Genomic DNA, 17,647 nt, shown 5'->3' with positions numbered 1-17,647 from the left:
TTTTATAGCCTGCTCGAGCAAAAAGAGCCGAAATCCTGTCTACCAAACTATTTTTTTTTGCCTCCTGACAAAACTGCTTCAAAGTGGGGCCTTTGCTTCATTTTTTTTGGCCGCATACTTAACATGGGGCTTTTTCCAACCTGTGGAAACTCGCTGCCTTACTGTCACCACCTCTGTGGAAAGAAGAGTGTTTTCAGGCACTGAAGAAAGACTCTCATCCCTTTTGAATGGACTCCTCCTGTGAAGACCTGGATGATGCCTCTAGCCTGATTCCCGTGATGTTTATAGGGAGTAATGACCATAAACTGGTTATTAGATTACATTTTTCAATAGCCTTCAGACATTCAATATTCAAGTGCTTTAAGCCATCATAGTAGCGCTCTGAGTTTCCTAGAACAAAACACAAACTAAGCCTGTATTTCATTTTTTTGTCTCCACAGCCCAGAGAGTTGCCTGATAAATGGCAGCACGATATGTTTGAGGAGCATGTTGGTGGACGTGCTGGAAACAGTGGTGGAAACGGCGGAGGAAACAGTGGTGGAAATGGCGGAGGAAACGGCAGCAAGCTGCTGATTTCCAATCTGGACTTTGGTGTCTCTGATTCTGATATCAGGGTAATTATCTAAGCTCAGATCTATTTTGCTCACCTCGGATGCTGAGGAATGGCACTGATTTTCCAGATTTTACTTTTTAGGAGCTGTTTGCTGAGTTCGGAGCGTTGAAGAAGGCATCTATACACTATGATCGGTCTGGTCGCAGTAAAGGAACTGCAGACGTCCACTTTGTAAATAAGGCAGATGCACTGAAAGCCATGAAGCACTATAACGGCGTACCGCTTGATGGTGAGGATTTGTTCCCATGCTTGTTCTCTTGTTTAGGCGTGTGCACATGGGTGTTGTTAATGGTAACTAACTAAATTTATACTTCTGTTATTTTTATTTTTTATTTTTCCTGCCAGGCCGCCCTATGAAAATCCAACAAGCCACTTCAGAATTCGACACACAGAACACACAGAATACACAAAGGTATGTTTTTTTGTTTTTAAAAAAAGGATCTGGGGTTGTAAATCAAGGTTGATGGGTTAATGTGATGACATAGGCATTGAAAATGGGTTACGATGTTACGCAGTAAAAAAAAATAAATCAATTTATGTATTACACGGATTTTGAGATTTGATAAATGATTTATTGCAAAATCGACAACAAATTCCATTAATTTTCTTCCATTTATCTGGGTGGGGGGAGCTTGTTAGGCTTTTACAGGTTCTCTGGAGTAACCCTCTTTCTTTTTATTGTTTGCAGCTCAAACAAAGGTTTTGATCGGACTAGGCTCGGTCAGCCCAGGGTTGAAAGGCGGCGAGGAGGTGGTGGTGGAGGCGGCGGTGGCGGTGGAGGTTTTAGAGGCCGCGGGAGGGGAGGAGGAAACAGACCCCAGCTTTCTGCAGAGGAACTTGATGCCCAGTTGGATGCCTATAATGCTGAGGTATGTAATCAGGCTGCATAAAATCAGTTTCATTAATTATTTGGATAATACTGTGAACACAATTTTCTAATCGGTTTCTTCTTCTTCTTTTTTTCTTCATCTTAGTGTAAGATGGACACCAGTTAAAAGGACTCTGATGGGATGATGCTCCCGTTCCTTTTATCATTTTTTTATTTTGGCTAATCAGATGTGATGGATCAGACCCTTGTGTTTTAAAGACATTTTGTATGGACCATTTTTTTTGTTTTGGGTGTTATTTTCAAATTTTCTCTTTTTATAACCATAAAACCATGTTATCAGGATTCAGGAACTGTTGTTGCCTTAAACCTGTAATGAGAATCTTTGTTCTCTTTTTTTTTTTTTGTATAAACATGGTTGAATGACAGACTTCTGAATATAAATTTAAAAACAAAAAAAGTTGCATTTTAATGTACACTGGTTCTGTCACTCAGTACTGTATATTTGACACATGGACACGTTCAAAGGATTTTGTACATAAATTCATGATATTGAGTCATCTTTAGAAAAACGTCTCTCGTCTTCTTGGATTCCTCAGACTGGCCATGTTCAGGCCAACTACTGAAACCATGTTAAACTAAAGCCTTTGTCTTTGTAATGGTGCATTCTCAAAGCACCACACAATGAATTACCTGAGAAGTCTCTACCATTGGTACTCTTCCTCATACAAGATCAACATCTTGATCTTGCTGCTTGTACCTCTTCATATTGTCTTTGCTCCGTCTTCTTGGTGGTGTCTCTCATATGTTCAGTATCTGAATTGATATTAGGGCTGCAGCAACCGATTATCTTAGAAATTGAGTAATCTCGGTTATTTAATCAAGTAATTGGATAGGAAATACTTTTCTCTAATGAGCAATACTAAATATACAAAGGAGGGCGGTGCAGGTTTTTCAAAATGAACTCCTTGCAATGTTTTAATGAAAACGTTTGTCAAGAAAGACAACTAAACCCTTTGTATTAATGTGCAAATAAATGAAATTTAAATAAAAACACAAGTAAAAAATGCATAAATAACTTGAGGTACATTCAGAAGGTCAAAGTCAATAAAATATGTATATGAAGTTTACCTTTACTTCCCAGTAAAGCTTTTATTGCTGATTACAGAGCTGCTGTTTTGGACACTAGAAACACGTTTTCTCTCGCTCCACCTCAGCTCAGCTGCTCTTCGCAGCGTGTGTGCAAACTGCACCAGTGTCATCCTCACTGCTGCTGTTGTGTTATCAGTGTGTGTGGGGTTAACATTGCTCCTGAGTACCATTTCAGGTCTGTTTTTAAATCACAAATGTTTCACATTTCCATAGCGACAGTGGTATGAGCCGTGCCTTAAGCAGCATCGAAACAAAGAATTTGTATTAAGAATTTTTTATAATCGAGTTATTCGAATTACTCGATAATTCGTAGCTCTAACTGATAACTTTCAGCATCACACAGTGAAACTAATGTAGTCATGTTTTATCTTATAATTTTATAAAAATGTAAACAGATTTCAAGACAAGACTTGTATTTCTTCATGTCTAGACTACTGCAAAAGCCTTTTTACTTCCTGCACTCGTTTTTGCATTTGAACACTGGCTTCCAGAATGTTATAGAATTGATGTAACTGATAACTAGTTTTAAGGCCATTGGCTTTACAACTTCTGCATCTTTCAACTGCAGTTGTGCGATAATGATCCACACGGGGATGCCGGTCCCTGCCTCACTGAAGACTTAAGGCAACAGTGTTTGCAGTCAGTTCCCCGAGGCACTGGTCCTTGGTTATTAATAAATAATAATGGCTTTTATTTTTGGCCATTAGCAAAGAGACCAGGAAAGGGCCAGAAAAAAACAAAGAAACAGAAAACAACTAATTGAATTAGATGGAAAGAACACATAAATTGGTAATAAAAAAGATTTAGGTTGAAGTTATGGCTCATTACACCCGTGCCACATATTATATATGATTAAGAAAAATTATTGCTTTGTAGCCACAGCACCTAGACGCCACGCAGTCATTCAGATGACATTCCAGTATAAGTAAATGGTAAATGGTAAATAAGTATAAGTAAATGTGTAACTTTTGTATAGGCGACTCCATCTGTCTGACACCTAAAGCTTCCCAAAGCTGGGCCATGTAAGAGGAGAACAACAAGCAAAACAGGAACAGAAAGACTGAAAAAGAAAAGAATCAAGGTGTTGCAGAGACGAGACCTCAACCCGATTTAAATGCTGTGGTGGGAACTTTAAGAGCGCTGTACACAAACAAATGCCCACAAACCTCAATGAACTGAATCAGCGCTGTAAGGAAGAGAGAGCTGAAATTCTTTCACAATGACAAGAGACTGATAAAGTCATACAGAAATGATTATTGGGGTGTACTTAGTTGTTCACAGGAACTGCATAGTAGTGTCCAGTGAGAACTTTCTTAAGAAAGAAAAAAGAAAAAAGAAAAATTATCAGAAGGTGTAGGTTTTGTAAGAATTTGCCTCTGCACACACAAAAGATTTTAAATCAGACAAACAAACATGTACTTCAAGGGGTTTTACAAATAAGTATTAGAAGCAATCAGTGTTTTTTTAAATACACAAGTCAGTTTTAAATATGTCCCGTTATCCTCTGTACCTTTTATCACAGTACAAAGTGTGACAGCAGAGCGAAACTATCCCACTGAACCCAAAACTAAACACAAGCTGTTAAGCGCGTCACCTACGTAGGGCGTGCGCGCCGCGGACCCGCTCCCGGGAACGTGACGCGCGGGCGGCGCACGGGGCGGCGCCGTCCCCTTGTTCGCCATACTTGCAGGAGAGCCCAGAGAGCAACGAACGCACTTACTGCAAAGGCTCCTGAAAACACTACTGCGTTTAATTTAAAGGTAAGCGTCTCCAGCTTCGAGGACAGCTTCTAACGCCCTCTCTAGAGCAACCATAACCGGCGCGCGTCCGTGAAGCCGCTCCGTTGTCGCGCCCGCTCCCGTCAGCTGATGATAACTTGTCATGCTAATGTTAGCTGCAGGCTCCGGTTAGCTCGGCTGAATTGTTCCCAGCGGTTAACGAGCTAGCCACTTGTCTCGCTCCTCAGTCCCACCCTGTGTGAGAGGGGGGGTCGGCGGCAGGAAAAGTTGAGCCACATTGTTCAGTATTAATGAGTTTAATCGTTCAGGCTAATGAACCAGTGGCGTGAGTAAACTGATGTGCTGTCAAAAGGAGGTTTGTTACCCGGCTAATAATGACAGATATATTTACTATTTTATCACCATGGCAGCTGCGGTTCATCTGGGGTTTTTCGCGGATAATACATAATTGAGGAAAATTTGCAAAGATCCGTGATATTATCTTTAAAATAAACATGCGTTCATTAAATTTCATTGAAAGAGCTGTTTTGTTTTTAATTTAATTTAATGCAGAAAAAATAAATATAGGAAACTCTGAAAGTCTTTGTGTTTATATGCCTGCCTAAGGCAAACAATAACGCACTTTGACCAACGAACTATTAATTCTGTGTGTTAGTTAGAGATCAATACGTTAAAAAAGCCCCACAAAAAGAAAAGTTACACTTTGTTTTTAATATATGTTATTGTTACTCTGTTCATCTGGGATTAGATTTATCTAGATTACAAACGACAAAATGACAGTCAGACCTTCCAAGAGCTAGTTTATGAACAAAAATGTATACGATTTAGCGATTACATGATATATTAGAGTATTATTATTATTATTTCTTATTATTTTATAAGTGAGCCTTTATATAGGTTTATATAGGTTCATTCTTCTGTCAGGTGTGTATAGAGTGTGAAATGATTTGATAATGAACCTAAATAATAAATAATCATCTGTTAGCCTCTATTACACTTTAACAAAACTTAAATTCTTTGCACATGGAGTTACTCATTAACAGGCTGCCCGTTATGAAGGTCAGATAGATGTAATGGCACTTTGGCGCCGGTTTGTTGACTTTTTACTTGTTGGCGTTAACGTTTTCACAGCAGAGAAATAAACTCACGCCCCCACAGCGAAAGTCTTTCTCTTTTTTAAAGAAGCAAACACAGCTACTCCCTTGGAGCATCTCATTCCCCCTCTTTGCTGTTCTTGAATGTAGCTGGAGTCCCTTTCAGCTGTTAACAAACTGTTGGCTTGTGTATGGCGTGCATCATGGCTGGATTGAACATGAGTGTACCGCTATTTCAGTGATGTCGAATTGATACAGGAGCTCAGATCTTCTCAGATCATACAAAAGGAAATGCTGCAACATTTGGAAATTATAAGACTTTCTGGAGATCTGGAGACTTTCAGTTTGCATATTCACCTGACTGTGATATGAGAAACTGTTTTGATGACACGGTATAACTTTGATTTATTAAGTTAGCATAACCAGGAGGAAGCCAGTGAAGTGTGAAATAGTTTTGGTGACACTACTTTGGTTGAAAGAGGGTGTCATTTTTGTTTTTACTGTTTCATTTATACGTTGTTAACGACTAACTTAATGTTTTATAAAGCTCAGTTTGATTTAATTTCTTTCTAACTGTACCAAATTTAATAATTCCCTGCTAAGCACGTCTGAAGAGCCAACTATGTCGCTCTTTACTGAATTTTCGCACTAAAGAGACTTAAAATAGTCAAACAGCTAAGGTAGCAGTTAGTTTGTTTAACCCTTACCTGGTTTTTCTGCGCTGAGATTGGACCAATGACAGATGTGCTGAAATAGCATGCAGTTTTTATGCTATGCGTGGACTGTTTCATAGACAGTCTGGCAGCTTGTGCAATATTAGATAAACATGGAAAACACGATTGTGGATGGTCCTAAAATATGGGAGAAACTGGGAAAAGCAGGAATGTTGACAGATTTGGTAAGGTGTGTCAATGCAGGTCCCCATAATCATTCTCTCCTCAGTGCTACTATTGGTCCACTAACGTAACATATTTAACTACTTAAAAAGCCCAGTGGATGAGAAAAGAAAGAAATTCAATAAATGCAAAAGACGAATAACAAGATATAATTTAATATATTTTATAATTTCTCTTTGGCAAATAAATTACACATGACTAATACAAGAAGGTGAGTCTGTATTTCCAACCCTACAAAAGCTGTAAAGAAAGAAGTTGTCAGAAGATATTTATTTTATAATAAATGGTTATATAGTAGCAGCTATGAAGCCCGGTTCACATATATTTGCTCATTGTGTCCAGATTGTTGGTTGCATTGGTGGACATAGCAGACTCTGGTTGCTTAGGTAACCCACTAATGTATTTACCACCCAGTGATAAATCAATCAGTGGTATAATTCACTCACATTGGTAGTCGCTTAAGATGATCACCTCAAAGCTGAGAAGAGTTTGGCTCACTTATTTTCGACTGCTCCTACAAGACATTTTATATTCCCAGTTCTTGTGTAGGTCAGGCTCAGATTTTTTTTATATGTTAGTATTTGAGGAAAATTTTCCGTATTTATTGATTAATGCAAACCACTTGATTACAAAAAAAATCCTCAATGTAACTTCTTTGCTTCAGTGATTTGTAAGCATTTCATCCACATTTGTGACTAAAATAGACATGAAATAGTGACGTGGAGTATTCGAAGATTCACGCCAGGTAGTTCCTACATTTCTCAGCAAAAAGACGGAAAACACAACAGCAGCTGTGGAGATGATGCTGTCACAGTTTAACGTGGAGCCACAGTCTGTCTACAGACACGTGGTGAAAAGCGGGGAGGTGGCGTTGTTACCGAGAAAGTGAACTCAGCTGCAGTGAAAAAAAAACATGTTTGTCTCGTCCAAAACTATTAAAACCTTTCTGATAAACAGCTGGTGTGAGTCCTTCGTCTATCCACATCAACAACCAGTTCAAACATGACTTAAAGCAAACTTTCAGCTCCTCGCATACGCCACCGTTTTCCTTACACAGAGAAAAATCCACGTTAAAGCTAGAGAAGTTAGAATAAAAGCCTATTTATGCAGATTAACTGTTAACTCAATTAAACTGGCAGCAGCCCAGGGTGTACTAGACTAGATTTATTTCAAGGCTTTTGTAACATTGTTTTTCAGATTTAGATGATTATAAAACATAAATAATGTCATACACATTAAATTAAATTTTATTTATAGTTAAAAAACAAAAACAAATAAAAGTTGTTGTTTTTTTTTTTTTTATCTTGCAGGTCAGTAAAAGCATGCATGGGGTCCGCAAAACTTTAAGCACTGACGTGGGGCTGTTAGTTTGGATAGTAAATTATTATTAAGTAAGCCGTCGGCAGGTTCTGAACATGTTGTAACATCATGATGATTCTTTAAAAAGCAATTACAGACGGCATTAAACAGACAGACACATACACACGCACACGGTCGCTGACTAACATGCACAAAAATGCACAACAAACATTAACCTTGACCATCGTTGATCCCTGACATCATCGTCCATGTGCAAAACATTGTTGTTTGCAGGGTATTGTTGTCTCCCTGCCGTGCGGGCGGCCAGTACGAACACCTAAGATTGGAATGCGATAACTCGAGAATGAGGCAACCTCGGAGCTTCAAATTATTACTATAGGAATTATCTATCTGCATATCTCAGGGAACTCAACCTGAAGGTCAGAGGTCAAGTTTTCTGAAAATCTTGTGAATGCGATAACCTAAGAACAAGGCAACAAAGGGGTAGCACCAGTCGCCGTAATTTAAATTATATTGCTGCTCAAAATGACAGCAGGCAGAAACCTCCATGTCTCTATTAAATTCTGTATTTGTTATTAATGTTTGCATGAGGCCGGCAGGGGTAACAGTCTGGATTGGCTGTTGCCCTGCAGGTTGTTGTTCTTAGTGTTTGATACAAAAATAGATGAACCCAAAAGAACCCAACACCAAACAGAGGATGTAAATGTTAGTGACACAGTGCACTGATGAGGCTTCAGGCTCCCGCATGCTTCCTCTGTTTGTGAAATTGAAGTTTCTTTAAGCTTCCCGTCCTGTTTGCGAGCCTGCTGAAGGCTGTGTGGGGCGAGTCTGTCAAACTGGGTTCTAGTCCACTCATGAAATGTCCTAATGTTAATATTTGGCATGACAGCACAAGGGGAGTCTTCTTAATATCACTTTTATTAACTTCTTACATCATGTCCTGTGAGAACACGTGAACTGTTGAAAGTGAAAACACACGAGGATACTTTTTTTTTACAATTCATAAAACATGGGATTTTTTTCAGCTTTCCTCAAATAATAATATTATTATACAAATTTATTTAAATCTAAAATACATTTATGAGCTTACCAGAAATTAAATTTTTAACCTTTTTATTGTATGTTTGCTCAAATGGAAAAGCTTGTGACAGGAGAACCGTAGTGCTTAAACGCATGCACGATAGTTCATTTGAAAGGTAACTTCTACTATCTGAAAATGTGACTGTTCCATATTTCAGACCTGTGCTAATCCCGTGAGGTATTGACGTTACAGGTGTCCTTACTCCTCATGAACACATCTTCAGTTGTCCAAATTTAATCATATTAGGTTAAATATAAATATTTTATTTCCTCACTTTGTGGAGAAAAAGCGGCTGAGCAGGCAGTGGTACATTTGTGCTTTTATTAGTAACAATACAAAGTGAATATCCTAAAATTTATTCACTTGAGTTTTGGTTGACAGCTCAAGGTCAAAATCAGTGATGGCCAATTTATTTTAGGTGGGACACATACAGCCCAGTATGAGCTAAAGTGGACAGTTGTATATTGTTTCCCTTTCTCTACAATGGTGAATGGACTGGTACTCATCGCATCTTTCTGCTTAATTTGTGCACTCAAAATGCCTCATTCACCTAATCACACACACACATTCATACACCTTCTGACCTTCCGATGGATGCATCGGGGTCAACTCGAGGTTCGGTATCAGATGGACTGGAGGAAATCAATCCACTGACCTTCTGATTAAACAGAGCCTCAGTGTCACGAAGTTTAAGTACACATTTAGTGTGTACTTAAAGTGAGCTGAAGAAAAATAACACATCAGTTTTCCACATTATGAAAAAAACTGCTGATTGCCCATCAGCACGGCTCTTTAGGGTCACACTTTGCGTAAAACTGTGTCAGAATGATCACTTTCTGTGTTGCCCGATTGACCAAACTTTGGAGAATAAAGTAAATGGAGCTTGCCTAGTAATAAATTATTATATGGTCTCACAGAATAAGATAGCAGTGTATAAAGGGATTAAATTAGCCTTTTGTGAGACAATAAAATCTAAAAGCTACCAGTAAAAGACTGATGTACTTGCACGGTGCTCAGTGGGAAAAATATTTAGCTTTAAGAAATTTCGTAACAGGGAGACCATGCAAACCAAAAATATAAATAAAAAACTAAGAGTTAATGCCAGGAGTTTCACTCCTCGTCGAGTAACCGTGATCTAAATTTGACCTCAGTTAAATCTGCAATTTAGTTATGCAAAACATGAACTCAAATGAAGATTGCATTTAAAAAAAAAAAACAGTTATTTTTTATCATTGTACATGGCTCTAATAATGCATTTTATTTTTATTGAGTGGAAGGTATATCTGAAGTCACAAGAGAAACTTGACCAAAGTAAAAGTTTGGTGTTTAAAGGCTCTGCTTGATTAAGGAGAATTTGTGCAACCAGCAGCTAATAATCACATTTTGAAGAAGTTCTTGAAGTCTTACTTTAGTCACACAATTTTGGTTCCTTCAGGTGCAAGAAATTGTGTATATATAATGGTGCATTTGTAAGGAATAGAAAAGCGGAAAATTGAAGCAGGATTTTGGCTCCTGCTCAGGCATGTTTATGGCTGCGGCTCCTCGCATAGTTCACGTCTGTGCTGCTTATAGACATTTCTATGATGCCTGCTAGTTTAGGCAGTTCATAAGAGAAGAGAGAGATATGCAGACAAACTCAAACTTACGATTTGTATCACAAAAATCACTAATCACTAAAATTATTTGGGACATTTGCATTATCCACAGTTCTTTTCAAACTTCCAGTCTTTTAGTTACAGCTACAGTTTACACAGTGTTGCATCTGAGGCTGGAGACTCGAAGCGTTTAATCCATCTGGTGCTGCTGAAATGTAAACGAATGTCATGGAGGTATTAAACACTGCTGGCTGAGCACTGCTGGGTGGAGATGGAGGTACAATTAGTTCACAGCTACGTTTGCTGTATTGTTGAACTAACCGAAGCAGATTACAGTGATGTTGACTTAGCAGTTAATTTTTTTACCAGTTGTGAAAAATGTCCAGCCTAGTTAAATATCACCTAATAAATAAGAACGGATTATAAAAAAATCAAGAGTATAGTGACTAAAACGATCATGGTGCAGCAGATCTTTCTAGCGTGCATGTTGACATTATTTCACTTTTATAGTCAGAGGAAACACATCGGCTCTGTTTTGGTCCTTTTCCTGTACAGCAGTGAGCTTTCGCCCCTCCCTGAAAGCTCGGACTCGCTCGTGTTCAGCTTTGACCAAGATGATGGAAAAACCTGGTCTGCCTAGAAGGAGAAAAACTAACGAAGTTTCCATAGGCGAACATGTTCTAGAAGAAAGACAAACGAGTACACCTGCCAGCATCCCTCACCCAAACTCTTAACTGTTTGCTATCACTGAGTTTGTGGCTGTTGCTGCAGGGCTTCTGAGGTGGGCAGCTCCAATATCTACCACAAACATCCTGCAGTACAAGCTGCAGGCTGGCAGGGACCAGCAGTTTCCCTTAAGAGTACTCCCCATGTCATAACCTTGTACGTCCTCCACCACAGCTGTGTACCCCTTTATTTTTTACATTTATCTATTTATTAAATAAAACATTTTATTGAAATTGTACATAAATCCTAAGAAAATCCCCTGTAAAATATTCTAAGTTCAGTAAATACATCTTGTTTCTTAAAATCTCCTCCTGTGTCTCCGAAACACCTCTCGAAGTTGGAGTTGTCCAGGAGGCGTCCTGTTCAGATGCCCAGACCACCTCAAATGGCTCCATTCATGCGCTTGACATTCTTTTAAATGTCTAGTCTAGGCATGGATGTTTTTTGTCATAATGGAGCAGCCCTGTGAAGCAGTAGAGTCACTGCATCTGAGCAAAGAGAGTTTACGTCCTGAATTCTCTCTGCTGGTTTTTCCACATTACTGAGAGTTCGTTGTGTGCAGAGCTGTCCTTTAGGTTTAGGTTGGGAGGGGGGCTTTAATGTGAGCTTTAAGACTCTCGGTCCAAGCACAGCTCTTCCTGCTTTTGTTACACTGTGCGTTTGAGCAGTGGAAAGTTTTTGGGCATTAGCCTCCTTAAAACGGGAACACAGTTAGTTTCTGTGCAAATGAAACACAAACCCATTGTCTCTGCATCAGGTTAACTCGATCATCTTGCTTTCCTGACATAAATGAGATGGCTTCCTTATTTGGAGGTTTATGAGGACAAAACAAATGTTATTCCTTGTTCTTGTTATCCTTGAAACTCTTCCCTGATAACATCGCTGAGAAAACCAAATATACACGACTGCGGTGTACACTGCTGTGAAGCTGTTGCTTGGTTGAATGTAATAGAGGTGAAAAAGACCAGACTCATGTCATCCATGCCAGGGGAACACAGTTGTTTTCATCTGACCTAAATAACTGCATCATGGGATGCTTGACGCCTCGTTCATGACTCCCCTCTCATTATTACTACTTCAAAGAAGTGAGATTAGATGACATAAAATGCTACACACAGCAGAGTTTGTCTTTTTGTTTACAACAAAACACTTGCCTCCCCAAGAGACAAGTGTTAGTAAGAATATAGGACGTCTGCCCACCTGCTTTCTTTCCATGCTCGCTATACCGTCACTCACATTTTTTTCCCCCCTCCAGACATGGCTGACGATGACGTGACTACGGAGCAGCTAGCAGCTATCGCCGCTGAAAATGAAGAGCCAGAGCCAGTGAACTACAAACCTCCAGCCCAGAAGTCAGTGAAGGAGATCCATGAGCTGGATAAGGATGACGAAAGCCTACGCAAATATAAGGAAGCCCTGCTTGGCTCTGGGATCTCTGAGGCTGGTAATACACTGTGTGTGTCTGAGTGTGTGTGTGTGTGTAACGGTTCTGCAAATCCACAGTTCAAATTGCATCTCGGTTTTTCTTTAGAAGTGATTAATTAAAAACAGAAAAATATGTTTATTTGATTTAATGATAAACATTAAAGTCCATTACTCTGATGTGTTTCTTGTTCACCGCTTCAACAATACAGAAGAGGTCCCTGTAGGTATCACAGTGCAGGAAGGTGGTGCTGTGTTACAATAAAGCAGATGTTTTTGTTGTTTTCGGTTTGTCATTGAACTGTTACATCCTGTTTGATGCATTGTGCATTTTATTAAAATAACAGGACTAAGCTGGAGTTGTATGTCTTTATAGTAACCTGTGGCCTAGTGTTGTCTGTCAAACACTGATGATCAGTACGCTTCCTGCTGTGAGGAGAAAGTTTGAATTGTTGCCTGAGAACAAACTGAAGAGTAATTAATGCAGAATCTGTCCCAACTACAGCAGCCTGTCCTGATTTCAGCTCCCCTGAGTTCAAACACTTCAAACACGTAGCTGATTTTTACATCACATGCAGACCTCTTATAAATGTCTGGGTTTAGCAGACTGCATGTGAAAATGATGTTAAAGTGTCTTTAAGGATAAATAAAAGTTATGAATATAAACTATGGAGCAGCCAGCAGTAATCTGGGTAGTATGAGACACATGTTTAGCATGTTTGCTACGTCTGTACTGAATCACCTGTTTCTTTGGTCTTGTCTCAGATCCCAATGTTCCCAACGTCCAGGTGATCCGGATGAGTTTGGTCTGTGATAGTGCTCCTGAGCCGCTGGTCCTGGACCTCTGTGGTGAGTCTGTGTTCAGGCAGAAATCAAGTAGAAGTTTCTGATTGAACCCCAACATTCAGTATTTGATAACTAATGGCGCCATATTGGAACTGTTGATCCTTCCTACGGGTTTCCGTAGACCAGGGGTCGGCAACCTGCGGCTCTTTAGTTCTTACAGTGCGGCTCCGCGTGGTTTGGGAAAATAAATTAGAAGTATTTAGCTGAAGTATATTTTCTTTATGTTAGTTTTTTTAACTTGTAGTTCTAAATTGGAAGATTATTGTAATATTGAAATATAAAAAAAAAATTATATTCTATTATTTTTTTCATCGCTCAATATAAGCGTCACACTTGCGGAAGCCGGTGTACCCGCCGAAACGCCGTGCATTTATCGAGACTTTCAACCCCAGGTAGGCCAGTTATGGATCTTTGGATCCACATTATGTCAGCAGCTGTTCTCCACCATGAACTATGTTAAAAACAAACACCGCTCACACCTCACAGATGACAACTTACTGTCCTGCGTAAAGATAAAGTGACTTCGTACAGCCCCGATTTGGCAGCGAGGCGTGATTGCGGGTGACGCTCAGGTGCGTCCGTCTACCCTGCAGCGGCGCTGTAGACCACGCCCCGCCACACACATTAACCAGGTAAAATACATATTTAGGCAGAATTTTGCAAATACCTATTTTTCATTTTTCAGCAGCATAGTGCTTTTTTTTCCAATTATTTTTTAAAAGTCAGGTCAAGGCTCCAAACGCCCAAAGGCGATATATATATCACAACAGTTTTTGTTTGCTACGTGGTTCATTTTAGTTTCCTTTCCTTTTGTTATATTTCTTTAAGAGTTCAAAATGTGTTAATTACATGAATTAAATGTAATTTTCTCTGTAGCACTTCATGGATTTCATAAGCAACACACCTTAGTTATTCACACAAAGCATAAAGGTAAAAAGCAATGTATACAGTGTTAACTTCATTTTAGATGTCAAAAAGTATTTGCGGCTCCCAGTGTTTTCTTTTGTGTGGAAACCGGGTCCAAATGGCTCTTTGAGTGTTAAAGGTTGCTGACCGCTGCCGTAGGGGAACCTGGGGAAGGATTATTAATAAGTGGCCCGCAGTTATGTTTGTTTCCGGGTTTGTCTCTTCTGGTCCGCTGCTTTAGGTTTTCAGTTGTTTGCTATTTCCCAGCTGCCTGGGCACCTTCTTCATACCCATGTGCATGTGCAGCGATCGTGGTTGGCACTGTGAAAAAAACATTTGTGCGTGACTCAAGGAGTACCTGGATAACTCTGTGTCCCGCCAACATCCTCACCTCAGTTATTTTTTCAATTTTTATTTTGTTTAAAGTTAGAGGAATCTGCTGCTGAGTTCAGTATGTGCAAGATATTTTCAAGTTTCTTGAGTAGCCGCACCAAAATAATTGTAAATATGAGAGGATATAATTGAGCATCCTCGAGTTCATTCAGAGTGATGAGCTCACCTGTGAAGCAAACTGCTGAGACAAATGTCCATAAGATTTACCGACACATCCCAGAAGCAGAGAGAAATGGACAAACTACAGCGACTGGATTTAGTTTTTTAATTCGTGGCACTAATTTAAAAGTTAATGTAAATTATTCCAGAGTTTTATAATCTTGTAGGTCTGAACTGCATCTTCTCACTCCTCTGGAGCAGCTTTGGGCCCAGCTGGCCTAGATTTGGATCAGTCCAGGACATTTTGTCCTGTTCCTCGTTGCAGCTTTTACTGCTTTCTCAGATAAAGTTGTGACTGTCCACACGGTAAATAAAGGCACAACAGTCCAGTTTGGCTGATTGTGACTTTTTCAAAAATCCTGCCATTAATTCTAGTTTAAAGTCACAGATAGCCCTCAGCTATGCTCGTGTGTTTGTCCTTAAAGCTGAATATTGTCAGGCTTAAGAAACACTGAATTGAACTCTGTTAAGGCAAAAAGTGCCCCCCCCCTCAGGAGACGTTAAAATGAATTGTCCCCATTGTGTTTGTATTTGGAGATAAAACATGTTTTGCTTTTCAATAAAAAGTCCCTGAAACTAATATTTTTAAGATGTTTCATGGCACAGTCATTTCTCCTCTTATGCAAGGAACCAAAACGTTTATTAAGGTTGATGATAAAATGCGCCCTCACAGTTTCGGGTTCAATTGACTTACAAACTGGCCCAAAATATAAGACTCTTACTTCTGTGATCACAGAGACTGTGGTAAAAAGAAGCTTGCAGGACGAAGAAGGAAAAGCAGAAGAAGCAAAGATTAGTGTAAGTTGTCTGTTTTTGTACTTCAGGAGCAGGAAATAAAACTGGAACACTAACTTTCTGAACTTTAAAATATTTCTTAGTTTCTGCAGAGGTTTGAGTCTCTTTGGGCTCACTTCCTTCTTTGTTGTTGGTTTCTTGTGAAGCTTGGATTTAAGAGGACTCAAAGGAAGAGGAGGACACACTCTACTCAGCAAGAACATACTAGAAACAGCTCAGTTTAAAAGCCTTTTTTAGAGGCCTGGGAACAACAGGGCAGCAACGGTCAGCATGGCAGTCAGCTCCCACGGGACTGCCAGAGGATTTTAGTGTCCCGAGGACTCACTGATTGTAGGAAACAAAGGGAGGGAAGTAAATGTGTCACGCAGGGCGGCGTGATTAAGGCAAAAAACTGAAACTGTTTTAATCTGGATTATTTAAGAGTGTAATTAATAACAAACTAGAAATTACTGAACCAAAAAATATTTTGCAGAGGTTTTCCTTTAAATTCAGATATAATTAAATTAGTGGTTTACAGATTAGTGGGTGGTTTTAAGGGGTACCAATCAGAAGGTCAGTTATTAAGTTGCCAGTTGACGTAGTGTCCTTGAGCACGATACTGAGCCTCATATGCGTTTGATTCAGGTGTTGGATTGTGAGGTTTTGCGTGACAGGCTTGTAGCGTAGAAGTATGACAACTAATAACTTTACTTTCTCTAGACCAAAAGCTTTCCTTGTCCAAAAATGTCTCCTGTGTCGCCTCTTTTCTTAATCACTTATGTTCTGCACATTTTTAATCTTAGCTTTGTTTGCTGTACTAGAGTAACAGAGTGTATACAGGAACAAAGCATGTTTGTTAAGACATTAGGACACTTCCATCTAGAGAAGTGATCCAGTGGAACTTGTGCTTTTAACAAGACTGTCTGTTAGTAGTAGATGGTGTTTTCGCCATGAACCGTTCGCCAGTGTTGCTCTGCTAAGGGAGGCAATAAAGGAAGCACCGAAGCAGCTTTCCTCAGTATTTGGATCATTTGAAGAGCTCCCATCGTGGTTTCCATGTAAATGCTTTCGGGTCATGTCACTCTGTGGGGAACATTGCTAACAACATCTGACCAGTCAGCTGCTGGGTTTGTGCTTTCAGGAAGGGGTAGATGACAAAAGAAGGTGCTGCTGTAAAGGTAGAAGTTGCACATCGTTTAAAACAAAAGACAAGATGCTTTGGTGACGTTTTCATCCTGTTTTGGTGAAACAGCCTGACGTCTAATTAAAAGCAGTTTTAAATTGTTTATGGTCGATTAACCTCCAAGTTTGATCCACTCGTTTTTATTTCTTTTTAATATAAACCGATACAGTCACAGTCAGCAGCTCGGTACTAAAATCTAAGGTCATACACTGTTTTAGTTCCAGCTTGCCAGAATGTAAAGTAGATGTAAAATAAAAGCTTAGAGGCTAAAGTGTGAGCTCACTGTATGGAGCAGTGTGCGAGTGCTCAGAATAGAAGCAGCTCAGTTTGTACTCGTGAGCTTCACCTCACGATCGTGATCTAAAAGAGACGATCTGCATTATAATTAACACCTCGTTATCTCACAGTAATGTTTGAGGTCTACAGAGTGAGACGATGTTAGTGGATGGTTCCAGGAGCTACGATAACATGTGTTCAGTGAATCTTTAAGATTGAAACATGAGGGTAAAGACGTGTGTGTGACTCTCACAGCGTAACAAGTACTTTGGTGGTAACTGTGCGCTCAGTACAGCTGTGAAATATCAACATTGTGTCAGTTAATAAAAACTCAGTACTTTAGATAATTGTGTAATTTTACCTTTTTGATTTTATATGATTTATTGATGTTTACACCTTCATGCATTTGTGTTTTAAATTTATTTTTAAATTCATTTTTGCCAAAAGAGACAATAACAAACAAAGTCACTGTGAAGTGAAATCTGATGTCCTAACAGCTCTGTGCCCTGCAGACTGTCTAGCTCTCGCTTTTTACCAGCTTTCCTGTGCAAATGTTTTACTCAATAATTTATTTGTGAGAAATCATATATTCAGCTGCCTCTCCAGTAAGTCTCATCTTGGACTGCAGCTGATGACAGTGGTATTG

General features: G+C 39.4%; 2 protein-coding genes across 2 annotated transcripts in view; both read left to right on the top strand.

Annotated features, from left to right (window-relative positions):
- The window catches only part of LOC102208165 (THO complex subunit 4), a 3,098-nt gene extending 594 nt beyond the window's left edge, over nucleotides 1-2,504 (top strand). The window contains exons 2-6 of the mRNA XM_005737319.2: nucleotides 441-614; nucleotides 695-842; nucleotides 959-1,025; nucleotides 1,302-1,482; nucleotides 1,588-2,504. Coding sequence (XP_005737376.1) covers nucleotides 441-614; nucleotides 695-842; nucleotides 959-1,025; nucleotides 1,302-1,482; nucleotides 1,588-1,608 — 591 coding nt within the window. The 3' untranslated portion in view covers nucleotides 1,609-2,504. The remainder of the gene's footprint in view (nucleotides 1-440; nucleotides 615-694; nucleotides 843-958; nucleotides 1,026-1,301; nucleotides 1,483-1,587) is intronic.
- Nucleotides 2,505-4,213: 1,709 nt separating this feature from the next.
- LOC102207887 (rho GDP-dissociation inhibitor 1-like) overlaps nucleotides 4,214-17,647 on the top strand; it is a 17,948-nt gene continuing 4,514 nt past the window's right edge. Inside the window, exons 1-3 of the mRNA XM_005737318.2 lie at nucleotides 4,214-4,351; nucleotides 12,298-12,486; nucleotides 13,230-13,313. Of these exons, the coding sequence (XP_005737375.1) occupies nucleotides 12,300-12,486; nucleotides 13,230-13,313 (271 nt within the window). The 5' untranslated portion in view covers nucleotides 4,214-4,351; nucleotides 12,298-12,299. The remainder of the gene's footprint in view (nucleotides 4,352-12,297; nucleotides 12,487-13,229; nucleotides 13,314-17,647) is intronic.

Source organism: Pundamilia nyererei, unplaced genomic scaffold (assembly GCF_000239375.1).
Source record: "Pundamilia nyererei isolate P.nyererei 1_Seehausen unplaced genomic scaffold, PunNye1.0 scaffold00075, whole genome shotgun sequence".
NCBI classification, from domain to species: domain Eukaryota; kingdom Metazoa; phylum Chordata; class Actinopteri; order Cichliformes; family Cichlidae; genus Pundamilia; species Pundamilia nyererei.
The sequence above is the reverse complement of the archived record's forward strand: the minus strand, read 5'-3'. Positions and strand labels throughout refer to the sequence as shown.